Genomic DNA, 24,516 nt, shown 5'->3' on the forward strand with positions numbered 1-24,516 from the left:
TTTCTTCAAACTGTAAAATTTGTATATCTTGCGCCTCCAACTTCGAGGAAATACGTCCTTCTTGCTCTTCCAGTTGAGCAGAGATCTGCGATGATATCTGTGCTGAAATTTGCGCCGACATTTCAGATATTCGTGCTTCTTGTGCTTCAATCTTCGCTGTTATACGGTTCTCCTGCGATTCCAGCTGAGTTTCCATCTTGAATGTAATCTGTGTCGACATTTCTGACATTTGCGACGACATTGATGTTACTGTCGATGTTTGTGCAGATATTGCAGCCAATATCATGTTCAAGTCTGTGCTGGTAACCGTCTGCGATGTTTCGGTCTTCTCTTCAATTTTTGTTGTCTCCTCGCCATCAAGATGAAAGACATACTCTTCCACATCAATTCCTTCTGCTTCCATTGCCTCTTGTAGCCGTGCCTGAAGTTCGAGTTTAACGCCGCTTGTATTCAATCCACGGCTCTCCAACTCCTTTAGTGGCTGGATCTTCAATTCACTGAACTATACCATGTCCTTGTTGTCCTCTGGAATTTATTCAACAATTCCTCTTCTGACACCAATTGTAACGAATTTACTTGCAAATCCTCTTATTTGCAATCCTCTGCTAAGTTCGAATCACTAAACTGTTGAATAAATAACCCCAATTTCTAATAATGCAAAATGGCCTTTATTAAAGTACTTCACAATAACACTCAAACTGTGCAACGAATAGCTTGCTTAATAACCAAACTGATTGATAGCTCAAATGAAACTCTGCTATTCAAAATAATACTGCTCTTGCTCGCTAGATAGCGTCTTAGTCGAAACTGCTTGACAACTCAAATCAAACTGAATTCCAGCGCCTCTACAATTGCCGCCTTTTATACTCTTTGATTTCAACCTTCGCATCTTCTAGGCGCTTCCAGAATCTACTAGTCCAGCAGCTCTCAAACGTCTCAGCTGTTACTACAATTGCACAATTTTATAGTTTTTCTTATTGCATACTTATAGGAGTACCTCAGATATATCCATGTGTTTGTGCATTGACTCCCCGCTGCTCGTATACGTACATGGTACATATGTGTATACGCAATTATTGTTTCGTTTATGTAGATACATAATGATCATGGTTCAACTATATACAGGTTGGCTCATCTGTAAAGCAACCAAATATGTCTGTTCAAATTGTCAAAATCTGTGTATTGGTGTTGGTGCGAATGGTATGGAATGGAAACATAAAACTTAGCAGCTTTTGTATGTGTAAGTAAAATGTTGCCAATGTGTTGGTTTCATTTTGAGTTTGCCATCTCCTTTTGACAATCCCTTCGACCATGCAATGACATAAATAAAATCAGCTGATGAGATGAGCCAACCTGTACATAATTGAACCATAATAATGATTGATCTATGGATGTGAATTCACGTCACTGCTTAGCATCGGGTTAGAGACGATAGCATCGCTCAGTGCTGCTAACATTCGTTACAATAATGATGTAACGTAAAGGCAAACTAGTAGTTAAACATATATATTCATTCAGTCCAATGTTTTAAAAATAATCCAAAACCAATTTTATAAACAAATAAAAAATTTTAAACAAAAATAAATAATTTGTATTGTACACTTTAACAAAAGTGCGACACAAGAAAATTCAGCTAATTCGAGCACTTTTATATTATAAAAGAAAATATATTAAAGCAAATGAAGTTTCATCAAAGAGTATTTATTCTTAAAAGCCGTCACTCGATACTTTGGCAACAACAAAGCAACACATGTATGTCGAAAGTTTTCTCAAGGAAGTTTAGAAGCCTTATATTTATGTGGTGTAGTAACTTTGCGTTAAATTCATTAATCGTTGAAATAAACCACAAATTCGCCACGAAAATGTATAGAAGGTATTTCTATAAATGTATCTGACAAAAAAAAAAGCGATTGTTATATATCAGTTTTATATCTTACCACGAGATCCACCAGATGGCAAAATGTCAATTTCGTTTGAAATCAGATCATTGAGTTTTGCAACTTTAAAAGAAGGCTGTACTCTACCCGAAATATTGGATTTCCTCTACTTAAAATTAGGTCTTGCAAAAATAAAAAACAGGGACATCATTCATCAGTTAAAGTTTTTTAAATTTGCAATTTGAGGTACCAAGAAAATCCCGTATTCCCGAGACCTTAATAAACATAATCCCTGGATTTCGTGATGGTCAAATGCATCGGGAGTCCCGGGATTCGGAATTGGGATTCCCCAAACTCGATGCCTTACTAGCAATTGTGCGGCGGCCGCTTTAAAAAGAAATTTTGTTTCGATAACTTATCTTCAACTGCGATCTAGTACATATAAATATACAACAATTTCGGAATGCGTGATCTATTTTTATGGCGTCAGAATCAACTTTTTCACAAAGAAGGATTGAACGCAATGATGAGTAGATTACACTTATTTTTTCAAGAACAAAAGATCGAGAGAAACTAGTGCCATCTGACAAACAAAAGTTGGCAGTCTTCAACTTTTGCTACATGTGAAGCATAAGAAAGAGAGTTCGACAATTGCTTTGGCTACGAGTGCTTACACGCTTTAGAAGTGAAATAATTTTTCTCACTCTTTGGAACTTTTCCAACGTTTTGCACAATTAAAACCGCATTTAACAAAAACAAAAATAAATAAATAAAAGAGATTCAATGTGTCAGCGAATATTTTTCTTGTATAGTGAGAAAGTTTGTAGCAGTGCTTTGTGAAATTTTGTATGTGAATGGGAAAGGCGAAATAAGTTTCAATTGCTAAGTTTGATGTTCTTTTATATTTACAAAGTTCTTTTATATTTACATCGTGCGTGATTGTGGCGATATGCATAAGATTGCGTTGAATGCACTTACATGAACAAGTAGATTGCGACTTGGCCTTTACTGTCATGCTTAAGATTACGTTGAACGCACCTACCCTTCAAAAACGCGAGACTCTATAAATAATGTAAGGAATACTCCTTTGGGAGTATAGGACTGCTCCAAATCTAATCTGTATTCATACAAAAAATGTGCTCCAATTAACATTGCGATGTCCTAGGAGGGGAGTAGGCGATCCCACTCTCGCTTTATTTGTGAGTACGTGAGAGTACTTTCCAAAGTACTTTCACTGTAGTACTCAATGAAGCACCCACAGAGGATCATATGCCAAATTACTAAAGAGGAATTGTGTCGGAAAGAATTATCGAAGTAAATTTAATTTAAAATGAAAGTAAATGAAGAGGGGCAATACAACTTTTATATTTTATACTAAGAATATTCTTATGTTATTTAGCATTTGCGTGAATAAAGAATCAAATATTTCTCTATACTATAGTATGTATACATAAAACCAGTGCGCAGTTGCATTTTATCAGAGTTTCCATAGTAAAATTTTATTATCAGTTATTTGTATGCAATATTTTACTTTTGGCAACTCTGTTCGATTGTCATAGTGTCGTGATCACTAGTGATGGACGATATGGCTATTTTGAGCTATCAGTGAAAATAGATATGGCTATTTTTGAATCACGGCTATTTTTTATAGCTATAGCGATCGCTTTATTTTAACAAGCGATTCTATACAGAAATTATGATGGGCGATACAGCGATTTTGAGCTATCAGTGAATATAGATATGGCTATTTTTTACAGCTATGGCGATCGCTTTCATTTATCTTCGATAAGCGAATCTGCAATTATTTGTATACTTGGATATAAAAATTGAATGTTTAAGTTTGTTTACTGCAGTAGATTGAATGTTATACATTAATTTAATTTAGTATACAGAATATATGAACCAAAATTGGAATAAAAAGGCGAAAATATGTACCTTTTATAGTAAACTGATGTAATGTGAACTTCTAATATGTTCAGTCTCGTATTACACTCAATGAGATGAAACTAGCTGAAATAGATGTCTATGCATCTTTGTTTTATAAATTTTGCTAATTGAAAATGCTTTGATTTTTAAATGTAAGATGAATCAACCCGAAATAAATCTGTATATGTAACACCATAAAAACATGATTTATTTACTATATTATACTAAACCGATGTATTCAGAAATACTCCGTATGAATTTATTCTGAAAGTTGTATTTGGCTGCATAATATTTGTATAGTAAAGTGAATCAATTTTTAATGAAAAATACAGAGGAAAAATATAGCAAATTCTTCAAACTATTATAAAAATATTCCTTAGCAGAAAATTAGCCACCCACTTCAGTGCCCTAGAAATTAGCCGGAGAATTCAACCATATACAAACCATATGACAAAGTTTGAATTGCATTCTCCCAAAAAACTTAAATTTTGAGTTAATCTGTTTACAATAAGACGAGTGATGTATGTTTCTATAATTCTTTTATTTTTCCATCAAAAACACAAATTTTATAAAACTGTTAACGGCTACAGCCTAGAAGTATTAACTTATGAATACCACATGCATTAGCTTCATGTCCGAATCAGTTTTAGCAAGCGAAAAAATGCTATTGTTTCTTTGTTTAGGCCAACGTCTCATCTTATTTCTATACCCTCCTGTGTTTGCGATCCTTTTAAATTTTTATCGTATTCTGTTTCTAGGCGCACAAGTGGACCAAAAACTATCTCGTATTGATAACCATCTTCATAGCACTTGTGATGGTTCAGTGTCTATACCTGGCTTCTCTAAATCCTGAAATGTTGCATCGATATTTTCCTTCCATAATTCCTCTAATTTGTTTATTTGTGCTGCTATTTGTCGTGCACGCCACTGCTCTTGCTCGGTAGGCACCTTAACCAACCACGGCAAAAACGAACGATCAGTTATAAGTGGCTTCCATTGTTCTTGATCCCAATTCATATACATTACGTACGCCACACGAGTAAAATTTTAGTACTGTTTCTCGAAGGGGAACTTCAGAATGTAGGGTGACTTCCCTATGTTTAGCCCTCACCGAAAGTTTAACAATTTGGGATCCAGATGTGCTTCCACGCCCATTGCAAAACCATTTTTTGCAATTATTGCACATCACTTCGTCGTCGAAATTGTTGTTGCACAAGTTTTCTTTGTTCCGTTCGCCGTTTCCACAATTTCTCTGCACAAAAGGCATACTTTTTCGCCCTTATTTACCACTATCTGTTGACGAGAATTTTTTTTCGTTGTGCACTTCTTAAGACAACTATCGCCATTTTTCGATAATAGCTGGCAAACTTTTGTAAAAGTATATTTTTTCCAATTTTCGAGAAAATTATTCCTTTTTGTCGCCAATAAACTTTTTTACTCAGTCGGAAAGCAAAGCACACAGATGAGTAGTGATGAACGATATTTCACTATCGATGATTGCATCCCCGCTATATTAGTAATAGAATTTCATGCTAAAGGAAAATCGCCAATCGCTATAATCGCTATTGGCGATATTCTGCCAGAGGTGATTGCCATTCAAAAGAATCGAATGAAGGAAAATTGCCAATCACTGATATTTTTGGATTGCAATAGCTATAGCTAATAGCGATTTGTCAATAGCGGCGATGCAATCACCAATAGCGAAATATCGTTCCATCACTAGTGATCACGGTCGTTAAAAAACGAGCAATGATCGGCTGATGGTGGTCCGCAAACGCTTTGCAAAGGAGTGTTGTTAGAGTACTCCAACATGAAAAAATGGAACACGTAATCCAACAATTTTTCCAGGGTACCTATATAATAAAATAATTTTAAAAAATTGTTAAGTTTAACGGCTTTATTGAAAACAATACTTACATGAAGTAATAATAATACTAAAAGCTAGAAAATAATTAGGTAGGTCCTAGGTACTAATCATCACACTCCTCATCAATCTAGGGCGTTGATCAGACAATTAAATAAAAGCGTTTGGCGCGTGAATTTTCTGAAAATGTAAGGCGTAGCATAATGTTCAGGTTCAGTTGGTCCTACTCATGCCCGGCATATAATGTGGGTATGGTGGGTAGTACTATCCACTCGGAAATTTTCGGGTGGGTATTTTAACCACCCGGGATTTGACAAAATTTTTCAAATTTTTCCACGTGAAAGAGCGCCCTGTGTATGCGCTCCGCCTGAGCAAACTTCGAAGTTTCTTTATTTTCTCTGCTACGCAACCAGTGTTCAAAAATCTGCAATTTCTGCCACTTTATTTGATTTTGCCAGTGCTTGCGCTTCTAGTCCCCAACATCTTAATTGCGCTGATGCATTAAGAAATGTTGCAAAAGTTAACGTGGTGCAACAAATATCAACAACGCACTCAAAACAAATGACGGAGAACCGGACAGCATTATTAAAAGTATTCAGTACGGTAAAATCACTAGCGAAACAGGGCTTGCCTATGAGAGGACACAATAATGATGAAAACTCCAATTTCATGACGTTTTTGAAATCTCGCTCATCTTTCTCAAATGAACGGAGCTTTTCTGTTCTTCGTTGACCCAAAACATATTTTCGATCAACAATGTTGCAGAATAGATACTTCATATTGCTGAAATTTCTCTACGCCTCAAGATCTTCACACGAAGCTACTTTCGAGCGTCGCTACAAAAAGCAAACAATTATTGAAAAAAATAAAAAATTTAATTTCTTCAGCTATATCCGTCCCCGAAACCAAAGGAATATAGGTATTAAACGTTGTTTGCATCCCCGTGCCTTTGTAAATTATGAAAGGCAATTTTAAACCACCGCGGACTAGAGAAAAGGGTGATTTCTAGTTTCCAACACTTTTTATCCTTTTAAAACTTTCAACAATGTCTAACCAAGCTGTTGTGGTGTTTAATACTCTTTTTCGCTTTGGTAATGTACCTTTCACGCACTTTTATTAACTAAAGTAACATTTTTTAACTAATTACACAAATTTGCATACAAAAAAATGTAAACAAACATCTTGTTCTTCCTTTTTTTCAAGCGTACGTACGCTCAGCGACCAACATTGCTGTACGCTTAGCTACACGAAAATTTCATGCTTTGTCGCTTTCATGCTGCTAACTCCTCGTATGCAGCTCTCCATTCAAATACATGTGTTCGGCATCAAAGCGTACAAATTTGCCTGCAGCGTCTATGACGCGTAGCCTCCTGTGCACCTTGCCTTAATCATATTGCTATCCTACATGTTTACCACGACATAACTGATGAACTTGATTTGGAAACATTGTTGGATAAGTTTATTTCGCAAAATTCCAGACGATCTTATTTTGCATTGTATTTGCATTGCGTAAGTACTGAATCTTCCTGATATCCAAGTATAATTGAAAGCTTTTTCAAGAGTGTATTTTCTGCATCGAAAAAATTATAAAATGTTCCGACGAAAATAATTGCTACTGTAGTATTTTTAATAGCCCATTTACATACAACTTCGCGTTTGCTTTGTGGTTAAGTGAGTTTCGACAAATCGCAAATGAAAAGTGTACAATGAGCGTGGAAATCATTTGTTTTTGTTGAGAATTATTGAAAACTATATTATTATGTTGTCTGACGAAGTTATTAAAATTATAACACGTACGTATTTTCAATTAGATACGTTTATTCACATCGGCTGATTAACAACGCACTCAAAAAGATGAGATTTGCACATATTTCTACTTTGCTTTCACTTTCGCGTTGCTAAATTTTGTTTATGTGAACAAATTCATTTAAATGAGTGTAGTCATAGTAAGCTGGTGAAAAGCACTCAACGCCAAAATCAATACAGTTCATGGCGGAACGATACAAGGTGGCAGCATGGGACAGCTGATTATAAACTTTTTTTATTTGATTTGATACATCAACTTCCGGCGCAGTAAGATTTTGACATTTGTCCATCGAATTTACAAAAACAAAGTACATGGAATTTTTATTTATGTTTGTAGGTATATCACCATGCTGCAGTTCATACAGTTCATTGTGAGTTCATACAAGTGAAAAATCTTTCTATTCCTCCATTGCCATACCTACCCGTCAAATAATAGCTGACAGGGAGAACGGCTGTCGCGAATGGCCAGAGAATGGGAGAAAGGCTTGTTTTTTGCGCGCCGTTATTAAATTGAAGTGCCATGAATTGCACATTTGTGTTTCAAATCAGCTTTTCTTTTAAATGTGTATACAGAAAATCAGACTACATATTGACATTCATTCCTAAAATCAAGTTAATAGATTAAATTTGAGCAGCCAGCTATGCAAACAATTTAAAATAATGCAATATACCAGTCGTCTACAAAAATGTTTGAAAAACACTATTGAGCTAATGATTTAAGTAATCGAACAGCGATTGAACAGGTGATCAGGGCTGTTTACTATTGTAAACGTTTTTATCAAACATTCGCCACTTGTATGAATTCACAATGATACAGTTTTCCCATATTTTCCAGACTAAGTTGAAAAAAGAACTATTTTGGCTACTCTGGCTCTTTCCCAACGAGTTGCAATTGCCAGGGTGACAAACTGTTGACTTTTTTCTGACGACCTTTTTTTTGTTTTTGTAGAAGCAACATTGGTTCGTCATCTAATGACAACTACTCACCCGGGTTGAAAGTGTTCTGCCGGGCCTGGTCTTACTTATGACTATCAATAGAAATTTGACGCGTCCAACGCTTTTAATTAATTGTCTGATTAACGCCCTAGATTGATGAGGAGTGTGATGACTAGTAGCTAGGACCTACCTAATTATTTTCTAGCTTTTAGTATTATTATTACTTCATATAAGTATTGTTTTCTATAAAACCGTTTAACTTAACAAGGTTTTTTATTGTTTTATTTTCAAGTTTTTAGTCTTTATTTAATTGCCTATTATTTCTAATTCTATTTAGTTTATTTAGTGACTCATTATTACAAGGACTCTTTCCTGACAATTTGTTACAATCTAAGTCCTCAATACATAATCCTTCCAAAGACTTTACGCGACTTTGCGCCACGTATGCTTGCCCCTCCTCCAACTCCAAAATATTTTGATGTCACTTTTACCGGACTGTATATAATATTTGTTCCAAATATGAGCCAAATCGGACCACAAATACGATTTTTTTGAATATATCGATCCTTGCGCCACCTAGCGGCGTTTTTTCTTATTATTGCATTGTCATGGGATTCTGAACTATATTCCAAGTTTAAAGCTTGTAGCTTATCGGGAAGTTACTTAAATTACAATTACAAAATTCGTGCGAGCCAGCCAACCAACCAGCCTGTCAAGTCAAGCTACATAAAACCGTTTGAAAATGAGTTCATTCTGATGTGGCCATTATTTGCTTATGGTGTGTATAAGCAGTGAGCTTAACCCTTTCGAACCTGTTGGTACACCGTATTTACCTCTAAATGTGTATATTGGACTAAATCCTCAAAATCACACTCAAAGTGTATAACAAATGTAGCAAAGCAGTCTTTTTAGTTTGTCTAAAGGTACATATAAAATCTAAATCATTTTCTCCTGTGCAGTACGCTCAGTTTTGAGTTAAATAGTGAAAGGTTCGGACACGTGTTTGGTTTTTGAATAATAATCTTAAAAAAAAAGTTGTATCTGACAAACAAATTATTTTTTTGGAAGATATTTATTTTATTTACAAGCTTTAGCATATTTAGTGAAACATTTATATGGATTTGCTTGAGTTTGTGGAGTTTCAGCGAGCTGGTACTTATATGTAGCAGTAGTATTTTATACTGGTGCATATACGTACCAACAGTGCCTCTCTTAAAAAAAATTATTCTCTCGTCTTTCTTTTATAAAGAAATACCACCTCCAAAAAACTGAGCTCAGAAAAAAATACCGAACTGCTGATTGATGAAATACTTGATTCAGATGACGATGATACAGGCACGATTTTTTAAACGGAAATGATGATAATTATTTGCCAAAATTGGGTTCGCACGGCGAAGAATCTGGTTCCCCTTCATCGTCCAATAGTGAGCTATCAGATTTTGAAAGCATTATGGCACCGAATGAATTTGTGGGATCCAATTTAGCACAAGACGATAATGAGAATTACATCTCATCAGACTTTAGGTTGTGGTCTTCTCTTTGGGAAAATTCCATACCTATACATATTGTTACGAATATTAGCAAAACTGAGGAGTGCTGCCATCTCCAGGCCGATGATAAGCAGTGACGTGAATTCACATCAATAATTCAATCATTATGTATCTACATAAACGAATCAATAATTTCGTCTACACATACATATGTACACATTCCAACGAGCAACATTTACATACAAGGCAGCGAGAGATGAGATGTCACACACCGATGAATTTACTTATACGCTTATGTGTGTGCGGGAGACTGTAAACTACAAACACATACATATATCTTATCTGAGTTGTCACAAGAGAGAGCAATAATTTGTGCACGTAGTTGTGGCTGGCGATTTTGTAGCCGAAACAACTAGTAAGTTCTGGAAATCGAAGAGCCTAGAAGTATGCAGCGTAAACTATAAAAGCGGGGCAAGCGAGTAAGAAGTGATTCAGTTTGATTTGAGTTGTCAAGCAGTTGCGATTAAGACGATATCTAGCGAGCAATAGCAGTATTATTTTGAATAGTAGAGTTTCATTGAGCTATCAATCAGTGTGGTTATTAAGCAAGCTATTCGTTGCACAGTTGAGTGTATTGTGAAGGACTTTAATAAAGGCCATTTTTCCATTATCCAATATTGGAGTTATTTATTCAACAGTTTAGTGATACGAACTTAGCAGAGGATTGCAAATAAGAGGATTTGCAAGTAAAATTCGTTACAATATTATAAGTGATTATTGTGGACGTAATATAAGTCCGGAAATTCCTCTCAATTATTTGCCCTTTCAAAATTTTTCAAAAGATGTGTCCTCGAAGCCTGTGCATTTATATCTCACAATGTACAAATGACCCCATTTCTGAGTTTCAAACCGCATCAAAATTATATTTTGCATTTTCTCAGAAACCAACTGATTGCAGTAAAACTTATTACATCAATGATGTTGGGGAGTATTTGAAAAGTACATTTCAAAAGTACCGGCAGGATAAGGTTAGGCAGAGAGGAGATGCATCAATGGCAAAGTTTAAAGGAAGATCATCCTTAAAACAATATATGCCACTCAAATCAGTAAAACGTGGAATAAAAATGTGACTGCGATGTGATTCTGGGACGGGATACATATACGATTGCAATATATACAACGGAAGAGAACATAATCAATACAACTTTAGGCGAACGTGTGGTTAAAGCTTTAGTTAGTACAATTAAAGAAAAATAGAAAAATTTTACCACCAACAAACGACAAATGGAAAAGAAATGAGTCCTCGTTCAGGTTCAACACATCTGGTCATTAATATCAGGTATTACAACTGCAGCCGTACGGGGATCCCAATCACCAAGCGGTTTATCTCAACGAAAAAAGGAAGTTGGGCAACGTACTGTAACGAATTTACTGCAATTCCGCTTATTTCAAATCTTCTACTAAGCTTATAATCACTAAACTGTTGATTAAATAACTCCAATATTCAATAATGTAAAATGGCTTTTATTAACGTTCTTCACAATACTACTTTCAAAATAACACTACTATTGCTCGTCAGACAGCGTCTTAAATCCAACTGATTGTCGCGCCTCTACTGTTGCTGCTTTTATACTGTGTGATTTCCTCGTTGCATCTTCTAGGCGCTTCCAGAATTTACCTAGTTACTGGTATATAATTATAACTACAGATGCATGTGTTTAGCTCTCATATGCGCGTGTATTTGTGAGCGACACTTCCACAATTATAATTGCATACTTTTGGGAGCATCTCAGATAGGATATCTGCATGTGTTTGTGCGATGCCCCTCCGCTGCGTGTACGTAAATATGTCTAGACGTAATGACTGAATTACTGATGTGCATACAAGTCACGGCTTAGCATCGGCTTAAAGATGACAGTACCCCTTAGTGTTGCTAATATTCGTCACACTGCCCTCTATCTAAGTCTGATCGTCCCGATCAGAAAAATCTCTCGATCTAAACGCCGCTAGCATATCCAATTGTACCACTCTTCTCCTTCGTGGTTTCCCAATTGTTTGTATGCGGTAGATGGTATCACTGATCTTCTTCATAACTTTGTCCGGGCCTTCCCAACTGCACCGAAATTTGGATGGAACACCTTTCCGCCGGTGAGGGTTGTATAACAGTACCAAATCTCCCGCCAAGAAACCTTCCGAATTATTGTTCTCATCGTACCTGTGGTTCATCGTACTACTCATTACCCAGGTTCCAGGGCCGCCGAGAGAAAATCCGGACCCGGGGGCAAAAAAAATACGGGCCCCATACTAAAATGAACGAATTCTCAAAATCAAATTTACCATCTTTTACATATTTATATGCATTTGTATATACAAACAGCCCTATTCTGTGCACCTGACAAATTCACCATCTTGCTTCCTTGTCAAGTTTGATAATTTAACAAGTAATTGCTATTCTATGGAAAAAATAAAAAGCCTTTTCGCTGACAAATTGTCAATAAGTCAAACGCTCTTGATAATTTAATTTATACGGATAAACTTAAATTAGAATTCTGTTATTGTGCGATCGAGGGAAAATGGAAGATTTAATACTTTTGCTATTATTGTGGGAAGATCCTCTGGGGATTTTGGGGGTAATTTCAGGACGGTTTTGGGGACTCCCTCGGGGTCATTTGGGGGACATTCCGGGATGGTTTTTGGGTTTCCATTGGGTGATCCCGGGGTCATTTGGGGTCGTTCCTGTACAGTTTGGGGACTCCCTTGGGGTATTTGGGGGTCGTTCCGGGATGTTTATGGGGACTCTCTCGGGGTCGTTTAGGGGTAATTTTGTCATGGCTTTGGGGACTCCCGCGTGGTCATTTGGGGATCATTCCGGGAGGGTTTGGGGACTCCCTCGGGGTCATTTGGGGATCATTCATGTACAGTTTTGGGGACTCCCTCGGGGTAATTTGGGGGTCGTTCCGGGATGTTTATGGGGACTTTCTCGGGGTCGTTTAAGGGTAATTTTGGCATGGCTTTGGGGACTCCCACGGGTCATTTGGGGATCATTCCGGACCGGTTTTGGGGACTCCCTCGGGGGCATTTGGGGGACATTCCGGGGGTCGTTCCGGTATCTTTTTGGGGACTCTCCCGAGGTCATTCCGGAATGGTTTTGGGGACTCCCTCGAGGTTATTTGGGGGTTATGTCCCCAAATGACCCCCAGAGAGTCTCCAAAAAGATCTCGGAACGACCCCTAAAAGATCCCGGGAGGACCCGATGGAGTCCCCAAAACCATCCCGGAATGGCCCCCAAATGACCCCGAGGGAGTCAAATGGATCCCAGAATTCTCCCAAATGACCCCGAGGGAGTCCCTAAAAACATCCCGGCACGACCCCAATTCACCCTGGGAAGACCCCGAGGGAGTCGCCAAAACCACCCCGGAAAGACCCCGAGGAAGTCCCCATAAACATCCCGGAACGACCCCTAAATGACCCCGATGGAGTCCCCAAAATCATCCCGGAAGACACCCTAATTATCCCGAGAGTACCCAAAAAGATCCCGGAACGACCCACAAATGCACACGATGGGGACCCCAAAACAATCCCGCAATGTCCCCCAAATGACCCCGAGGGACTCCCAAACCCGTCCCGGAATGATCCCCAAATGACCCCGAGGGAAACCCCAAATGCCCCGAGGGAGTCCCCAAAGCCATGCCGAAATGGCCCCCAAAAAACCCAGCGGATTATTTTTTCCTATTCCAATTTCGGGGTTAGAAGCATAAAATGAGACATATCGCTCCAATTGCTCATGCGTAGCACGTTCCACTTTTGATTTCTTTGAAAAAACTATGATTTTAAAATATTTGTTACAAAAAATTAAGAACAATATTTAACTCTTACGTTTTTTCCATTTCGCGATTGTTGCACTAAACCGTTGATTTAAATGAAAATAAAATACAGTCCATTAAAATAATAATTTATAAAATAATAAATTTAAAAAATTTTTGTTTGCAGTGCCACTGTGCCACGACTCATACATCTTCAAGTACATCAAATTAGTCCCTTATAACTCACATTAAACTGCTCGCCCTCAACTGCCCCACGCTTAGCTAATTTAGTTCACCCAAATATGGTGAAAAGCACAGGTCGTAGAGCTTTTTAGATTTGTCAAGCTATGCACAGAATAGAAATATTTGTCAACTTGATACAAATCTTGATTACTTGTCAACTTATTGACAATTTGTCAAGTACACAGAATAACCCCGAAAGTATATTTAAGCGTATACATGCATATTAGGCTCGGTCGATTTATTAACCGATATCGCGCGATCGATTTTTCTATAAGATTTGGGCTTAGGAAGAAAAAGTTCCACTACGCATACCCAAAAAAATAATTTTCGAGCCTGCGGAAAAAAAAGCGAAAGGGTCAATTTTTCAACCAAAACACTCCCCAAAACCCAGAAAATATCAGGTTTTTTTTTTCAAAAAACTGTTATCGCCAACGTTTTTACATACATACATACATGTATATCGCTGTATAAGAATTTGCATCATACCGAATTTTTCTGCTGGAACAGAAAACGAATTCAACTTTATGCTACAAAGCCAACGCCAAAAACCAACAACACCTTATGCGGGGTGCAGACACGGTAAGAGATTTTTAAAATTTGTTGAAATTTAAAATGATTGCTATATACGAAAGGTGATTAAAGGTGTGTTTTTTTATTTTCTGTAAGCAAAAAGCTTGGATAGCATTTTGAGATTCCCGGGCCCCTCCAAAGCCCGGCCCGGAGGTAATGACCCCCTCAGCCTCCTCCCCCCCCTCTCGTCGGCCTGCCTGGTTCGTTCCCTCACACTCTGTTGTTTGGCCAATGAACTACTTCGTAGAGCTTCCGCTTGACGGATTTGCTTTGCATAATCATTATCGTTCCGACGCTTCACAACAGTAGTGTGCCCTGGCTTGAAACCACCCTTACATTCTTTCTGCGAAATTCTTTCCTTCATTTTAGTGCGTCCGTTAGGGCTTTTCAATGCCAGTGTTTCTCTCACAGGTACCTTCGGTTTTGATTTTTTGGCCCATTTGTTCCATCAACCTTTGCTCGATCTACTTTCTTTGACTTTCGTGGTCTCTGTCGAATCTCCTCCACCAGCACTCGCTTACTGCTGAACCCTTTTTCCAAACTGAAGTTAAGTGGCATATCCTGGTTCTCATAACGCATCACCCTTCTCTGCATATCGATCTTGATGTCATGGTCAAGCAAGAAGTCCACTCCCAATATGACTTCATCGACAATCTCTGCCACAATGAAGTAGAACCATGACCTTCCCAATTAAGACTTCACATAACACTTCTCCCTGGACTTGGTTATACTCGCCTGTGGCCGTACGCAACCTTGCTCCAGGTAATGGCTTTACTCTCCTATTGACCAAATCAGATCGGATTAAGGAGTGAGATGCGCCCGTATCTACAGTCAGTACACGCTCCTTGCCATCCAGCTTTCCTTTGACGGCAAGACTGCTCGGTTTTCTTTCAATTTGCGAGATAGATATCACAGGACATTCAACAGCTGGAGCTAGCTCTCGATTTTAACATCTGGCACGATCTTGTTCATCTCCTCCAGCTTTGCGTTTACGGCCACCCAAGTTGGAACTACCAGGACGGGTGCTGCAATGACGAGCAATGTGACCTGGGTTACCGCACTTGAAACATTTAATTGCACCATCATTTCTCTGTTGCGTTCCTTTTAAAGCGTCTAAAATTGCGTCTACCCACTGTGGCCTTTCACTTCCACACGGCGGGCTTTGAAAACTGGCTTACACAAAAGCGACACTGTTTCCTGAATCAAAGCATGTGATACCGTTTCTGCGAATGTTGGCTTTGGGTTTGCGTATGTAGCTCGCTTTGTTTCGGCGTCCCGCATGCCGTTTATAAAGCTCTGAATCTTTACCCTTTCAGTGTATTCCACGGGTGCGTCCGCATTCGCTAAATGAGCCAACCTTTCAACATCTGAAGCAAACTCTTGCAAAGTCTCATTAGCTTCTTGGTAACGGTTTTGCAATTCTATTTGATACTTCTGTTTCCTGTGTTCGCTTCCATACCTTCGTTCTACAGCAGCCATCAATGCGTCATAACAGTTCCGTTCGCCCTCTGGAATGGTTTATAAAATCTCAGCTGCAGGGCCTTTCCATGCCATGAACAGTGCAGCAACTTTATCTTCAGCATTCCAGTTGTTCACTGTTTCGGTCTTCTCAAACTGTAGCTTAAACACCTGGAAAGGAAAAGAACCGTCAAAGGATGGTGTTTTTACCTTTGGATTACTCGCTGAAACTGCTGGGCGATTTAGTTGCAACTCCTGTATACGATCTTTCAAAGCATCCATCTCGGCCCCCAAATTATCTTGTCGTTCACTAAAAGCCTCCAGCTGCGATGAGACTTTTGTTTTCTGTGCCTCCAGCTTCGTTGAGATACGCTCTTCCTGTGCTTCGAGTTGTAATGTTATGCGTGCCTCTTGCTCTTTTAATTGTTCTGCAATTTGTGACGCCATGTATGTTTTCTGTTCATTCAATTTTGCTTCAATCTTCGATGTGATGCTTGTCTCCTGCGATGTCAGTTGGGATGCCACTGCTGATGTTTTTGCAGATATTGCAGCCGAAATTGTGTTCAAGTCTGTGCTCGTAACTGTCTGCGATGTTTCGTTTTTCTCTTAAATTTTTGTTGCTGTCTCGTCGGCATCAAGATGCAAGACATACTCTTCCACGTTAATTCCTTCTGCTTCCATTGCCTCTCGTAGTCGTACCTGAAGTTCGAGTTTAATGCCGGTTGTACTCAATCCACGGCTCTCCAACTCCCTCAGTTGCTGGATTTCAATTCACTTAACTTTGCCATGTCCTTGTTGTCCTCTGGAATTTATTTAACAATTCCTCTTCTGACACCAATTGTAACGAATTTACTGCAATTCCGCTTATTCAATAATGCAAAATGGCCTTTATTAAAGTTCTTCACAATACTACTTTCAAAATAACACTACTAATGGTCGCCAGATAGCGTCTTAAATCCAACTGATTGTCGCGCCTCTACTGTTGCTGCTTTTATGCTGTGTGATTTCCTCGTTGCATCTTCTAGGCGCTTCCAGAATTTACTTAGTTATTGGTATATAATTATAACTACAGATGCATGCGTTTAGCTCTCATATGCGCGTGTATTTGTGAGCGACACTTCCACAATTATAATTGCATACTTTTGGGAGCATCTCAGATAAAATATCTTCATGTGTTTGTGCGTTGCTTCTCCGCTGCGTGTACGTACATATGTGTAGACATAATGATTGAATTATTGATGTGCATACAAGTCACTGCTTAGCATCGGCTTAGAGATGACAGTACCCCTTAGTGTTGCTAATATTCGTAACAGTATCCTTGCATTTACCAATTCCTATTGAGACTCGAAGACGTTGCGCAAATTGTTCGCAGAGCAAAACACAAACCAGAACAAAACAAATTTGACAGCAATGTGATATATTACTTTGCAAGATGTGCTTCGCAAAATATCATACTCAAAATAAATTAGATTCATACATAATTTTCGAAATTTAAAAATTGTGTGGTTATTTTTAAACATTTTTCTTGGAAGTAATATACTTTTTTGTAAAACTTTTATTTTTTCCAATAAATGATTATCCATCAATATGAAAATTTTTTATTATTATTTGTACGTTGAGAACTGCTGGTACAAATGTTGTACCACACAATAGTACTGTTGGAACAATGGGCAGCGATTTAGTTTAGCACCCCCCGAGTTCGGGGTTTAACTTGGTATCAAATGAAAGAGGGAGCTCTCCCGATCACAAATATATATATCTTAAAGTGAGCAAACTTATAATTTAAAAGTTATTTGTTGTTAAAGTTTGCAAATTTTTATATAACTTGTATGTGTGTATACGTATATATATTTTATGACATTACAAATCTGTGCTGCCACATCTAAAAAACGGAACAAGTGCAGAATCGAAAAATAATTTATAAAAATACCTTTCATCTGATGTATATATATCTCTAACTTTTCTACTCTTTATTTACCAAAAATTTGAAAAAGCTCTTTTTTGCATTCGTGAACGAGCTGATATTACCTTATTTTATTTATTTATTTATTTATTTATATAAAGTCGACGCAAACACAAAGCGGTCGACTAATTATTGTAATAGACAGATATATATGTACAATACAGAGCCATTCTTAAAATAAAAAATTCAAAAAAGGTACATAGAAAATTTGTATGTTATAAACATTTGACATCGCATTGTATAAGAAAAAAATAAAATTAAAATATCAGGCTAAACATAAGAGTATAGCAGAATGTAAAGCAGCAAACGAACATTCAAAGCCAATGCAGTTATACAAATCATTGTACCGCGAGCACCAATGACGCAGGGGACTGTTTCTAGCAAAATTTTGCCGGCATAGAGGTAAATGAAAAGGCACAAAATGTCTGGACGCCCTAGCAGGAACCGCAAAATTTAGTTGACTGATTAGGTCAGGGGAGTCAATCACACCAATGATGAGCTTGTGAATGAACATAACGCCAAGTAATACTCTACGATTCTCTAGAGATGGCAAATTAATTAGAAGAAGTCTATTCCTGTATGGTGGAAGATGAGTACTTGATTCCCAGTTGAGACCTCGTAATGCAAAAATTAAAAACCGTCTCTGGACCGACTCAATCCGATCAACATGGATTTGATAGATCGGAGACCAGAGACATGAACAGTACTCGAGAATAGGACGTACCAGCGAGGTATAAAGGATCTTTGTGAAATAAGGGTCATCAAACTCTTTAGCCCAACGTTTGATAAAACCTAATACACCAGTTGCTTTGTTTATAGCGGTTGAAATTCGTGTGGTAAAACTTAATTTCGGATCAAAAATAACTCCTAGATCAGTTACAATAGATATCCGCTCCAAGGGGTCGCCGTTAAGTGTATAAGATGATAGGACCGGCTTCACACGGTGAAAAGTCATTTGCTTACATTTAGAGTAATTCAAAAAAAGTAAATTTGCAGTACACCAGCTTTGAAATGAGTCAAGATCGGCCTGAAGCTGATTAAAACAGAACAAGTTCGAAGGCAGATATGTGTAACAAAGTTTTACATCATCTGCATACATAAAAACTCTAGAACGTAATATAACCTTTGGTAAGTCGTTAATGAACAGGTTAAAGAGTAATGGGCCCAAATGGCTACCCTGGGGCACGCCAGAAGTTACATCAAACGACTTTGAAAGATTGTTGTTAAAGAAGACTCGCTGAGTCCTATTTTCAAGATAACTTGAAATCCAACTTAATAAAGGCGCTGGAAAACCCAGAAGATCAAGTTTGGTAACTAAGAGCTCGTGATTAACAGAGTCAAATGCTTTACTAAAGTCGGTGTAAATTACATCTGTTTGTTTGCAAACTAAAAAACCATTCATAACAAAAGACGTAAATTCAAGCAAGTTGGTAGTAGTTGATCTCCGATGAACAAAACCATGTTGACAAGGCGATATTAAAGAGCTACACAAGTATTGAAGCTGGTATGTAATTATCTGCTCAACAGTTTTAGGGATAGCTGAGAGCTTAGCTATGCCTCTGTAGTTCTCAATATTAGACCTACTACCTTTTTTATGCAAAGGTATAATAAACGATTGTTTCCAAATAGATGGGAATGATGCGGATTCCAGAGACAGTTTAAATAATTTAAAGATAGGCTCTGATAAGCTGACAGCACAGTACTTAAGTACACAACTAGGAACACCATCTGGACCCGGTGCAGATATCGGTTTCAATGCAAGAAGTTTATTAAGAACAGTATCTTTATCAATAAATGGGTTTAAAATATTATTAGAACTTTCCAAGCAATATGGATAAAGATTAGACTGGACACATTGGGATGAATAGGTTGATTTAAAGAATTCAGCAAATAAATCTGCGATTTCGTTATCAGAATTTGCGTTTTTGCACCCATAAATAAAAGTAGATGGGAAACCAGAAGTTTTCCTTTTGGAATTAACAAATTTGTAGAAACGTTTCGGATTATTAGTAAATTGGAATTTGAAACATGATAAGTAACCTTTATAACACTGCTGGTTAAGACGATGAAAATTGGAGCGCGCCACTAAATATTTAGATAAATCAATAGCTTTACCAGATCTTTTGAAACGCTTATAGAGTCTAGATTTAATATTATCAAGTCTTAATAGTTGCTTTGAGAACCAAGGTGGTTTACCCGTGGTGGTACTGGAATAACGAAGGGGGACACAGCTTTCAAACAAAGCATCAAGAGAACTATAAAACAAGGAAGTCGCTGTTTCAACGTCTGTACACGCATAAAGACTCGACCAGTCATGGGCAGAAATCAAATTATTGAGCTCACTAAAATTCGTCTTTGAAAAACATCTCGACCGGGGTCGGGAATTGGGCTTAGAAACATCGAGCATCACAGGTTGAACAACATCCAGTACTATCTCAAGCGTAGGAGGAAGAGGGTCTTCAGGAAGGGATAATGGGGGAGTTCGGGTTAGAGTAATACCCGCAGAGTCATCTGTAAAAACTAAGTCTAAGATTTTCCTTTTGGAATTTAAAACATTACTAATTTGGAGAAGAGATGTATCTAGCAGGCTATTTAAAAACTCGTGCTGAGTAGTGGGAGTCATAAAATTTGAGTCGATGGTATTGATCCAATTTACTGATGATAAATTGAAATCACCAAGAACTACTAGGCGGTCTTTGTCGCGCAATTGCGAGTACAAACTACAAATAACAGTGCTATGACATGTATAAACGTGTATATCCGATCGTGGCGGTATATATATTGTTATGTTAGCCAATCCAACACCGGCTGCGCCATGCACAGTAGTTCTGCGTAGAACACCTTTCTGCATAGGCGGCCTTCGGCCGCGCTTATAAAAAATAACCCTGGGCTACGCCATGCCAAGTCTGGATGTGTGGTATAACCGTGGCGGTAGCCAGGCCGCCTACGCGGAATGGTGTTTCAACTTCTCAAAATGAGTAGTAAAAATATATATTTTCCTTTTTCTTTATTAACTGAAAGGTGGTAAGGTAATATTTATATTTGTTTTTTTTTTTTTTTGTTTATGTGGCAGCACAGCTTTGTAATGTCATCAATAAAATATATATATATATAAATGTGCATGTTGCTACAAAAGTGCGATTGATTTAATAAAAACATTTATAATAAGTAAAAACAATGCAAAAATGAAATGTGAAATATACAAAAATGCAATTTATTGTTTATACAAAAATGCAATTTGTTGTTTATTGTTGCCAATTTATATAAATATGTATGTGGATTAAGGGTTTGAAAGATATGTAAATTGTAATTTAAAGTGCTATAGAAATTTGATAAATTTGCAAACTTTAACAACAAATAACTTTTAAATTATAAGTTTGCGCACTTTAAAATATATATATTTGTGCTCGTTTGATACCGAGTTTTGATACCAAGTTTTACCCCGAAATCGGGGGGTGCTATTCTAAAATTTTCCCGAACCATGTTGTACCAGTCTCTCCCAACCCCCCACAAAAAATTCGAAATTTTTGAATTCAAATAATCTAATTATCTGTATCTTAATTACTTGAAAGTACTTAAATTATATTTACTTAATAGGCTGAATGCCGGTTCGAAAGGGTTAAGTTAAGAAACATGTCGACAAAGTATCTTCCACACGTATTGTCGGAAAAAAGCATCACTTTATTCGTGTGTGGAGTAGAACGGCAACAGTGAACCCAACAAATTCGAACATAATTTCGAACGTCAATTCAAAAACTGGCTCTCAGCTCTCCAAAAATTTGTCTGTGCTCTTTAACTCTTTACATAATTTGATTTTGTGCCACAAACGCTGCGTCACTGCTGCTGGCTCTGCTCGCTGCGCTGTCGGGTAATAGTAAATTTCTTCTCATCATTGCTCTCAGTTGAGTTTCTGCGCTCAGCGAAGAAGTGCGCGCTTTTCTGCAAAATTGTTCGTTATTCGGAATTTTTTAATGTGTTGGATTTTGTTTCCTCCCGACTACTACAACCACAATTGCCTACCGGCCGGCTGCGAATTCGGAACAATAAGTTGTGAAGCGAATGTAAAGAGTATAGGCAAAAAAAGAAACGGAGGAAATAGTGTGTGCGCGCTAATTTTTTTTAAAAGTAAATGAGAAACGGTTTTTGTCTGGCATGAAATGTGCTTGTGTGAGAGTTTATTTCCCGATTTGATCTAATGTTTATAACAGAATTTGCGAAAATAAAACAAAATTACCTAATTCGCCGTGAACAGCATTAAATAAAATCGAACGAGTTGCAATTTAGCGTTTTCTATTTTCTTAGAAAATTTGCAATCCAATGAAATAAATTTAATATACATACATATGTGTATGTATGTATTCCTTTTTGGGTTTTGCTTCATCACAGAAATCACATAGCAAAAGAAACGAAAGCAAAGACAAAAAATGTGCAAACGTTTGTTATCGGAAACATAAATGGTGGAAACAAAATTTAGATTACGAATCGTGTTTGTATCAAAAAGTCGTTTGAATAAGCAGTAAAAACATGATTTTGATTTGTTTTTGTGGAGGGGTGTGAAGAGTGTTGTTTTGAGACTTTCAAGCGGTTCCGTCAAATGTACGTTTTTTTCTTATGGATCAGTTCTTGCAAGTGAATATTTAGTGAAATAATTTGTTAAACATATTTGCAACACTACCTGCACCAGAGAAGAATAAAATACTTAAAATGTTCGAGCTGGAAGATTATTCGAGTGGATACCATGATGCATTCATCAATAAGTACGCCGTAAGTATTATAACATGTTTATTTATATCAATTAATGTATCATATTTTTTTCGCGCTATTTTTTGTCTAATCGCCTTTCGGGGTCGCATAACAGACTCTTTCTCTTATATACAGACAACCATACGCACATAGATATGTATGTATGTATAAATGTGTAAATCGCCGTATTGCCCACAACTATCGGCCAGAGTTGCCATAACTAGAAAGCTAAATAAAAAAGAGTTATGCTAAAAAATAAGTCCCTAAGAATTCGTGCGGACCAAGTACTCGTGAAGTTCTACAGGTTTACTGTAGGAAATTTCATGGTAATAGTCCAGTTGAGGGGTCACTGCTAATACGCTGCCAAAAATATCGACAGAGGTGTCAAACGACGCGTCTTGACCTCGATAACAATAATCCGAAGGCGGAAAAGAAAAATTTTATCTGTCCGGAGATGTTTGCAGTTGAAGTTGGCGATTTTCATGTGGTTGTTGTAATGTTGTAGTACCCACAAAAAATTGTGAATATAAGTGTTTTGCGCGGATATAGTTTTGATCTCCAAACCGGTATTGGATTCACCCAGGGTAATTTTTTATCAGCGCGGCCGAACCCCGGTAACGCAGAAAGGTGTTCTGCACAAAAATACTATGGATACCAACCCCAGTTTCGGAAGAACCCGCGGGTAATTTTTCGTTAATATCTTTTCAACGAGTTAATATTTTTATTTTCCGCCTTCGGATTATGAATACTGATATCAACACGCGTCGATTGACACCTCTCGATATTTTTGGTAGCGTATTAGCAGTCGACCCCTCAGCTAGACTTTTACCTTTAAAATAAGTCGGTATTTTTCCGCTAACAAGCCGACCATATAATTATTCCATGAATAAACGATGACTTCGCTAATTTGCTGATAACATTTGCCAAACTTTTGAATACAAATCGATAACACGTCGATAACTTATTGATAACGAATATACTTTGTTATGAATAGCAAGTTATCGATACAAATCGATAACTTGTCTGTACCTAGGCGATAAGAAATTGATAGCATGTTGTCCAAGCTGGATTCCGTCACGGGTATTGTCTACTAACATTTCCTTTCCTTTGCCTCTTCTATCCTTCATTTCCTACCCTCTCCGTTACTTTCCTTCCTTGCCTAGATTTGATGTCAGATTTTGCGACATCAATTCTCGCACCGTCATTTTTCTCAATCACTGCGCAGCGGAGTGGGGACTACACGTGTACATTCTTTACCCGCCAATACAGCATACCAATCGCGTTCACTTCGCCTGCATTTACTTTACATACCGCAATAAACATGTTAAATAACGCAAACAATAAATCTGATATTGCACTATCGGTTCGATCAATGTTAGCTGACAAAACAGAAATGATAAAAATTATGTGGGTTCCAACTGGTCGGTATCAAAGGCAATGAAGCAGCGGATCAAAGGGCAAAGTTGGCCACAAATGAGCCATTGATCTCTTCCGAAGTAATGCTGGCTCCAGACTTCAGACGGCTTATTGCAAATCATCTTGGAGCAACCAAATTGAGTGAATGGCAAAACTTCAATCACCACTACAAAAATTACAACATAAGTGGAGAAAACCCAGTTTTTCCACAGAAAGTTTTATGCAGCGACTTAAAAGCGTTTATACGTGTGCGTATCGGCCACACTATAGTAACTCACAGCCATATAATTAAAAGAGAAACACAGCCGCAATGTCCGTTTTGTGCTACCCGGACATTGTCTGTAGTCCATCTTCTAGACGAATGCACAAATTTACAGAACGCTCGTGCCGGTTTTTGGAAACACCACTCGATCTAACTACT

The 24,516-nt window shown here is 37.6% G+C and overlaps 1 protein-coding gene across 4 annotated transcripts in view; it reads left to right on the forward strand.

The window, feature by feature from the left end:
* Positions 1 to 7,156: 7,156 nt before the first annotated feature.
* The window catches only part of jumu (jumeau), a 117,576-nt gene continuing 100,216 nt past the window's right edge, over positions 7,157 to 24,516 (forward strand). Inside the window, exons 1-2 of one of the 4 annotated variants that reach the window (XM_067760357.1) lie at positions 7,157 to 7,176; positions 22,557 to 22,700. In XM_067760357.1, coding sequence (XP_067616458.1) covers positions 22,641 to 22,700 — 60 coding nt within the window. In that variant the 5' untranslated portion in view covers positions 7,157 to 7,176; positions 22,557 to 22,640. Of the gene's footprint in view, positions 7,177 to 21,119; positions 21,236 to 21,378; positions 22,701 to 24,516 lie in introns of those variants that run through there. The other 3 variants (XM_067760358.1, XM_067760356.1, XM_067760359.1) reach the window with 3 other exon arrangements.

Source organism: Eurosta solidaginis, chromosome 1, assembly GCF_040869045.1.
Source record: "Eurosta solidaginis isolate ZX-2024a chromosome 1, ASM4086904v1, whole genome shotgun sequence".
NCBI lineage: Eukaryota > Metazoa > Arthropoda > Insecta > Diptera > Tephritidae > Eurosta > Eurosta solidaginis.